Source organism: Zea mays, chromosome 4 (assembly GCF_902167145.1).
Source record: "Zea mays cultivar B73 chromosome 4, Zm-B73-REFERENCE-NAM-5.0, whole genome shotgun sequence".
NCBI lineage: Eukaryota > Viridiplantae > Streptophyta > Magnoliopsida > Poales > Poaceae > Zea > Zea mays.
The window spans coordinates 222,799,459-222,807,801 of record NC_050099.1 but is presented as its reverse complement, the minus strand read 5'-3'; the positions used below and the strand labels follow the sequence as shown (position 1 = coordinate 222,807,801).

Below are 8,343 nucleotides of genomic sequence, written 5' to 3'. Positions count from 1 at the left end.
ACAAACCGATGATTGCAATTGTCCCACACCTCAGCGCCATCGTGGTCACCTTTGATAACAGGAAAGTGTCCTAGCCCTCTTGTTCTAGCATTCAAAATTTGTAGGATTGGTGGTAGTATCTTCCCATTCAACCTTTCTCCAATTTTTTCCTTCTAAAAAGGAACCATAATCATATCCCTTATCTTGTCAGCAAGCTCAACAACAGGCAAATCTTTTATGACCTTGATCCAGTTATTAAAAGATTCAACTACATTGCTTGTCACATAGTCACAATTGATTTCAGAATCGAAGTCATACAGATGCTACTTAAGCTTATGATTTGTCTTTAGCCAATTCTAAGCTTCAGGAAAAGCTTTATAAACTGCAGCCTTGTGCCTCTCATGAACATCCTTGTCATATGCTCTTGCTGCAGGCCACATGTGTCCAACACTTTCACCGGAATGTTTCTTAACAAAATTGTTCATCAAATTCCTAAAGCATTCTCTTTGATCAACTTGTGGAAACACATCACACACTGCATTCAACAAACCTTTGCAAGCATCTGAACAAATAGCAAGTCTAGGAAGATCACCTACAACCTTGTGTAGTTGAGTCATAAACCACCACCAAATGTCTTCAGTTTCTGAGTCTACAAATCCATATGCAACTGGATATATCCAATTGTGACCAACAACACTAGTTGCAGAAGCTAAATGTCCATTCCATCTAGTATTGAGTGTTGTGGCATCAACACCAAGACATGGCCTACAACCTGATCGAAACCCCTCAATACAAGGACCAAGTGCACAGAAAAAACGGTGGAAATAAGCATTACAGTTAACCACCTTGCATTCGATTTCAATAACACTATCCGGGGGACCTCTTCATGACTTCTGCCTTCCAATTATATAGCAGCTGAAAACTCTCCTCCTATGTGCCAAACAACTGATCCAAATCCTTCTCTTTTTCCTTTCCAGACTATGTCATAACCAATTGTGCATTTGTAAGCACACTGTAGCTGAATCTCCAACTCCTTAACACCCATCTGAGGATTTTGTCGAAGGATAGATATTGCCTTAGAAGCAACCCACTTGCAAGAAGGTGTAGTTGTCTTTCTCCTGCTGCTAGTTGTACAAGTGTGTACATCATTCAACACCGTGACCTGCGTGAACAATACAAAAAATATGTAAGTCAAATGTTTATAACAGAAATTAAAGATAAATTTGTGGATTGTGTTAGTGTACAAGTTAGTACCATAACAGACACCTCGCCCTTCTTTTTTAATCCATTAATAGACCAAGGGCAATCTTCATCCTTGCAAGTTGCAATACCCTCTATACCTTGTCTTGCTTGTTGCTTGAATACCCAATTCAAACTCTTTATTTATGGCATACTGCCTCACAGCCAATCGAAAATCATCCATAGTTGGATATACAGTGCCTACATCCATACTTGGATTATCTTTGTCATATTCCATCCTTATCTCCTCTGGAATGTGATCGTTCTTTAGCATTAGATCATCTTCAGTACCCTCTACAATAAAAAATCTAGAAGCATTGGGTCCATCAGCTCTTGATTTTGATGCACTAGCCATTTCTGCATTGCTCTCATCATTGCGCTTAAAACCAAAAAGCGCATAAACTTGTTCTTCAGTGCAAACTAGGTGTGTGCCCGTGCGTTGCAACGGAACCGTATAATAACACGATAATTTATGTACATATGTGTGTTATATTGTTATAAGAAAATGTTTCGAAATCCATTTGTGATCCTACTCATACATAAATTTTATTATTTTAATCTAGCTATTTCACCATTACATTGCAACAATCAGTACCATATAGACTTATATATATGATTTTAATAATGTCATTGAGTTATAATGACAACACGATTAGGGAAGTATTACTTACAACTCAAATCTCAGAAAAAGGGTACTAAGAAAGCACGTAAATAAGGTAATTAACTCTGTCACATGAACCAAGTGAACAATGAAATATCTCCATTCCAGCAAACAACATGACAGCCTAAAACTCGGAAAAAGATCAATACAATATTGACCATATATCATGGCCATCACCATTGTCATCATTTATCAAGCATGGATAATATTGATCACATCGCGCACCTCCAGCATGCATTGAAAGCTCTGTTTCCACCCCTAATGATGAAGAGGTCGAAGCAGAGGTCCTTGACGGAACGACGGTGCGGGCGTCCCGAACGAGCTTGCCGCACCAGGCGAGACGAAACTGCTCGAGCACGTGCGCGACATCGGTGCAGGTCCGGAGCGTGGTGACCGCGGAAGCGAGGCCGGCGTCCATGTAGAGGCAGGGCTTAAAATACCACACGAGCATGAGCTGATGTTTTTGTGTTTGGTTCACCCCCTGTCATAGTACAGATAACAATGGTGGTCAATGATCACAATGTAGTCGGAGGAAGGCAATTGAATGGCGTCGAAAGGAATTTTGGAGATACAGTCGACGACAACACTCTGCAAATGCATGGACAATCAAATTTTGTCAATGTGCCAAAGTCCAAACTACAGCAGAACAAGAGGACTGACTATGATCAACAAATTAATAGAATGAGAAGGCAAATTCAATGAGAAGGAGGACTCAAGTTGAAGTATTCAGTTTTAAAACACATGTATGTTATGCAGGGCAATAATCTACCTCCTCGGTAACCCCAAATAATGGAGACAGAACGGCTAGGCACATAGTGCTTATCCCCTCGGAAGATCACTGTTCCGTCTTCGCCCGTGTTATTGTTGGAAAGGAAAGAGAGGCATAGCTTTTCTTCAGGCAACTCAAAGATGTGTGCCTACAATATAGAAAAATAATCACAACACCAAAGAAGATTCATTTGAAGGTCGGAGAACACTGTCAAATAATAATATAAGTTTCCAGAAACCAAAATGATTGAAGAAGTTGTTCCCAACCTCATACACTAATTTAATCACCACCTCGCTAACTGGCCATTTTTTAACATTTTACACTAATTTAATCAAATTGGCCGACGGGCTAACAGGCTAGCCCGACACAGTCAGCAGGTTTTTTTAACATTTTACGCTGATTTAATCAAATGGGCCGACGGGCTGGCCCGACACGAGCAGGTCGACATGACAACGTGCCTGGGCCAGAGTTGTGGCCCGCGAGCGTCTGGCCCATGTCGGACCGCCGTTTGGTCATCTATAGACGTGCATCGGATTAATTTGAAATAACTGCGTGAGACGATCATTAAAACTGGTGTTTTAAGTATAGTATAGAATAATCTGTAGGCTCACTACATTAACCTGCATACATAGGATGCGAGGAGTACAAATGAACAAATAGCCTCAATCCATAAACAAATGTTGGGCTGAAGTGCTGAACATCGTCACACAAGGGATGGATCCCTGCGTGGTGATGGCACGATTCAGGCAAACAGAATTCTGCTCAAACCGATACATGTACCCAGGGGCATGCAGCAACACTCATCTACTTACAGAAACGCAGAGGGTTTGTTACATCAACATCTTCTCATATTTTCTAGGGCAAGGGGGTTGATAACCTCGAACAAAAAATAATCACACATATTGCCTATCTTATACCACACCACATCTGGCAATGTCGATCTCCGGCAGTTTCTAACAGACATTAACTTGGTCCTCAGCTAATCATCGAGCCGTCATCCTCTTATCCAGAGATCACCATCCTACGAAGGCACATTGCTTCCGTGCATGCTCAGGGATCAATTTCACCATGAAATCCGTCGGCACGTTCTTCAGCTCTGAGCAACAGCGTATCAGTTGACGAGTTGTTTTTTATGTTTTTTCTTTATCAGCACAAGTCAAGTCAGTATAACAGGCTCACCATGGGGCTTAAAATTGAAGAGAGGCGGAAGAAAACGACCATTCAGTAAGCGGGTGTTTGGATCCCGAAGTTCATCAAAGAACGGATGGACCAATGCTTCCAACTGTAGGGAGTAACAAACTTGCAATGTAAATGACAATAACCAAGGTTTACGGTTTTGTGAAGAAGTGTTTATATGATATTGTTATAACGGACAGTAAATTGATTTGTGCTAAGTAATGCTTAAATCAGTGAAAGAAAGAAAAACAACACTAATAACAGGGCAGTAAATGCCAATGCCTCTTGTTTGCTAAAATAATGATGTTACACTTACAGCAGTCGATCGAAGTTTTGGTGAGTACTGCAGAAGCCTGGGCACAAGATCTACTGCTTCAGCAGGCATCCTTTTATGGAATATCTAGCATAGAAAGACATCAATGGAAGATGTCAACCTTGGTGGAGGTTAGGGACAGGAAGAGAGGGCACAAAATCCAATACAAAATTCCTACCTTATGCCACGAGTGAGCTTTGATTTGCGGGAATTTAAACTCGGTATAATTTGGATTCATGCACTTAATTTCTTCACGTGTGGGTGTGCCCAGAACCTGAGAGATGATGGGATTAAATTGGAGGTAAAGCAACGATATGCAGGAGTTTAATTGGGACAAAGATAGTAGTTTACCTTGATGATTTCAACAATCTGATCAACACCGCTTTCTCCAGGGAACAGAGGCTGTTAAAAAGAACAATCAGATTGTAGGCAGACATAAGCTGGGGTAGTCCACTGATGACCCACGTACATGGAGTGATCACTTACCTGTCCTAGAAGCAGCTCAGCGAGCACACAGCCAGCAGACCAAACATCAATGGCTGTTGTGTATTCAGTAGCACCAAATATGAGCTCTCGAGCTCTGTAGTATCTAGAACAGATGTAAGAAATGTTTGGTTCGCCTTTTACCTAAAACAGTACAAAAAAAAATTAGGCACGCAACGAGGACGAAGATTCCTGTGAATATCAATTGCTTGTTTATGACCATACCAGAACTTTTGCGCTGCCAAAGTCACACAGTTTTAGCTGATGGGTATGAGGATTAACCTGTTGCACAAATAGAATTGCATCAAACCATCTGAAGCTGCGCTTATAACTTAACTAAAGATGAAGTATCTTCGCAACAGTACTCGGTTGATCACAAGTGCACCGCCAGGGGGGTATTCTTGCTGGAGATGGACGACAACATGGAGGAAGATGCAGCAGCGGAGGACCTGGGCATTTCTCTTCATGCCCTCACGGGCATTGACATCAGCAGCACCATGTAGCTCCAGGTCAGGGTCAAGGATCGGACATTGGTGGCGCTGGTGGACACAGGCTCTACCCACACATTCATCCGGGAAGCTGTGGCAATTGAAACATTATCTAAATGTGATGAATACCTTCTACTTCTTATAATCCAGTGAATGCTTAAAGCAAGAAGAATTTTGGCACCTGATGTGCGCTTCCTCTTCGCCGGTGCCATCTGATTTGAATTTGATGTTTCAATTGCTAGTATATGACACCAAAGCTCATGTACAAGATAAAAGCAGAAGGTATTCATCACATTTAGATAATATTTCTGGAGATCTATAGGAAGGTTTTTGCCTAGCAAACAATTTACCTTCCAGTATCCTTCATAGCGAACCGAGCCCGTTTGCAATCCAGTGCTGGCCTTCTTCCCTGTTGCTCTTTGCTGCCATTTGTAGAGGGGTTGTCTTTCACTCCATCATCATGGTAGAGAACCTGAATGTCCCTATGCTCCTTCAGCAGATTGTAGCATCCCACTGCTTGGCTAACTGTGATGTTCACCAATCAGATATTCAAGGGAATCCTATATACACTATAAAAACAATGAGACATTTGAGTAGCCAGAAAAAGAACAAGAAATCTATTGTGTCATCAAGTCCTTAGAATTTCTCAACCTGGTCTTCCAAAAACGAAGAAACAAAAAAGTTCACATTATAGCAGCTATGAACCTGAATGATAATGTGAACATAAAATAGAATGTAAAAATGCTTTTGAAGCACGTAATATTTCTGGGAAGATTTTCAAGATAGTCGTAGATTCAAAATGAACATTTGGTCTATATAATACCTCTGAACCATTGAATGCAGCATCAACGTCGTCAAGGTTATAGCCTTTTTTGAACCATTCATCTTCCAAAATTTCTGCAATTTTTATCCTCTGCAAGAATACAACACCCATTTATCCAACAGTAATAACAGTGACGCTGGTTGTAATCTGGTGACAACAATACAACAGATAAATTTTTTTTGAAAGAAGAATACAACAGATAAATGAAAGAGATGAGACAGATAATGAAAAGGCGCGTCTTAATTCGAACTTACGGTATCATGGTTAGGATCGAGAATGCACTTAATAAACTTCCTTGCTCCAGAAGAAAACCATGGTGGGCAAGAAAAAGTTGCATGGTAGATCTACAAAAGGAAGTCAAAGGAAAGTTCATCAAAATTATCCTTGCATTTCATAGGGAAACCAAGATATAAGTGTATTAACTGAATTTACCAGTTTCATTGAGCTCATGTCAAGTACAACGGGATCATCTCCATCTGGCTCATCAAAGTATCTCTGGCATGGCAGTGAACATAGTGACACCGAGGGTGAGGGTTGCAACCAAAACTGAACAAAATCTATAGTGCTCGTATTCGTGGTTCAACTTACCTTATACCAAGTGGCTGCTCGGTCGTTCTCAGCCAGTTTCCACTAAACTTTGCCCAAACCTTTTTCTGAGTAGATCTCCTTTAACTCACCTTCTAGTGCAGCCTATTTGTAAAGAAGCGTAGAGGTGATCAGGTCCCACACCATGGCATTCGTGCTTGCGAGGAAATGGCTTTACTTTTGGAGTTAAAGATAACAGCCTTACTTTATGGCCCCAGCCATTGACTTGTAAATCCAACGTCCCAGTGTTGAGACCTTGGATTAGGCACTCCTGAATGCCGCCCTTTACTTCAGCAAGTTCACCACCACTATCCTGCAGAAGATAGTGAAACATGCAAATTTAGAGCTGATGGGCAGGATTATTACATTATCTGAGAACATGGGCCACCCTTCTATTTATGATATAAACTATATATGTCTGCCTTTCAAAAATGAAGTGTTTGTCTATTGCAATAATACAACCACAATTTTTTCACCTGGATATCGGACAGGATAGTATAATCAGCCATCTTACATTCCAAACACATTCCACAATTCCGACAAAATTTTACCTTCATTCCCATAGTTGATGACAGCAATATGACATGGTTCACACCTACTTTCAGATCAACCGGTTTTTCAAACATGAAACCCTTCACCTGCTTGTTTCCGTGCGCGCATCCTACATGGAGAGGGATTTTGATTTGTACAATAGTTTTACTTGCATTCATGCAACAAGCGAGTGTCTTTGGAGGAACAAGATTGTTACAGAGTTGGTCCAAGTTACCTACGAAAGCATCATTAGCAAATCCCATCATTGCGTGTGCACTACTTTTGACCTGAAGCACAGGCCGGATGTCATTTCTAAAGGGCAAATCATCCGACTCCAAGCGAAAGCTGAAGATGGTAACAAATAAAAATATAGTCAAGTGAATTTTATGATCGAGAAAGCTGAAGATGGTAACAAATAAAAATACCTGTACCTACCTCTCTCTCTCTCTGCTGCATGATTGGAAAACGGCAACGACGACCTGGACTGGCTGGCGATCGATCCATCTGGCTCATCCACCATTCCATTTCATATGCCGACGGCACAGGACGAGCAGGAGTACAACATGATGCCGGCCGGACGAATGGGCATGCCCGCTGCGCCTGCGGCCGGCCGCCGTCCTTCGAAATACAGCTGTACTCCTGCTCGTGAGTTTAGATCCAAATACCGTTGAAAGTTGAAATACAACTGAAATTAAGTATGACGCCATTCCCATGGATACCTAAATCCTACACAGCAACGGGAGGCAGAGTGATCGGGTGTGAGTACCTGCGGGCTGGGCGTCCCGTTGGCCCCCGCATCCGCTCGCGAGGCCGGCGCGCCGCAGAAGGCCCTGGCGAGCGTCCGGATCCGGTTCGCCGCCGCCGCGACGGAGGCGGGGGCACAGTGTTCCTGCTGTGCGGGGCGAGGGGGTCACGGAGGCACGGTCTCCGGTGCCATACCGAGGGATCCGATGTTGAAGGGGGTAAGGGAGAGGTGGTCTCCGGCCGCCACTCACTCCATCTCTCCACTGCGCAACTGTAGCTCCATGAGGCGACCCCGGTGACCAGTAAGGTGCCTCCCACGGCCGCCCCTCCACGCCTAGCCTCGACCACCTGCCACAGTCGCTTGAGCTGCCGGTTCCCGCAGCAGCACAGGAGAATTCCGCACGAGCCGCCAGCGCCCGCGGCGGCGCATGAGGTCGCCGGACGCCAGGAAGACAGAGCAGTCGGGAGAAGCCGGCCCGATGGGAGAGGCGCTCCCGCTCGTCGCTTGACGACCGCGGCCCAGCTTCGTTAACAGGGCGTGCGGGGAGCAGG

General features: G+C 43.3%; 2 protein-coding genes across 2 annotated transcripts; both read right to left on the bottom strand.

Moving 5' to 3' along the window:
* Positions 1 to 2,017: 2,017 nt before the first annotated feature.
* On the bottom strand, positions 2,018 to 2,892 carry LOC109946096 (uncharacterized). The gene is made up of 2 exons (XM_020552849.3): positions 2,649 to 2,892; positions 2,018 to 2,360 (listed from the first exon to the last, which is right to left on the bottom strand). The coding sequence occupies exons 1-2, from the start codon at positions 2,691 to 2,693 to the stop codon at positions 2,022 to 2,024; spliced, it is 384 nt and encodes a 127-aa protein (XP_020408438.1). The 5' UTR covers positions 2,694 to 2,892; the 3' UTR covers positions 2,018 to 2,021.
* Positions 2,893 to 3,340: 448 nt separating this feature from the next.
* Positions 3,341 to 7,686, bottom strand: LOC103655927 (shaggy-related protein kinase alpha). Its single transcript, XM_023302399.2, has 17 exons — positions 7,483 to 7,686; positions 7,283 to 7,392; positions 7,068 to 7,177; positions 6,722 to 6,829; positions 6,520 to 6,621; positions 6,364 to 6,426; positions 6,186 to 6,275; positions 5,932 to 6,021; positions 5,290 to 5,633; positions 4,986 to 5,199; positions 4,846 to 4,902; positions 4,624 to 4,764; positions 4,489 to 4,539; positions 4,316 to 4,411; positions 4,141 to 4,224; positions 3,828 to 3,930; positions 3,341 to 3,744 (listed from the first exon to the last, which is right to left on the bottom strand). Exons 10-17 carry the CDS (start codon positions 5,085 to 5,087, stop codon positions 3,662 to 3,664), a joined length of 717 nt encoding a protein of 238 aa, XP_023158167.1. The 5' UTR covers positions 5,088 to 5,199; positions 5,290 to 5,633; positions 5,932 to 6,021; positions 6,186 to 6,275; positions 6,364 to 6,426; positions 6,520 to 6,621; positions 6,722 to 6,829; positions 7,068 to 7,177; positions 7,283 to 7,392; positions 7,483 to 7,686; the 3' UTR covers positions 3,341 to 3,661.
* Between the last annotated feature and the right edge of the window lie 657 nt (positions 7,687 to 8,343).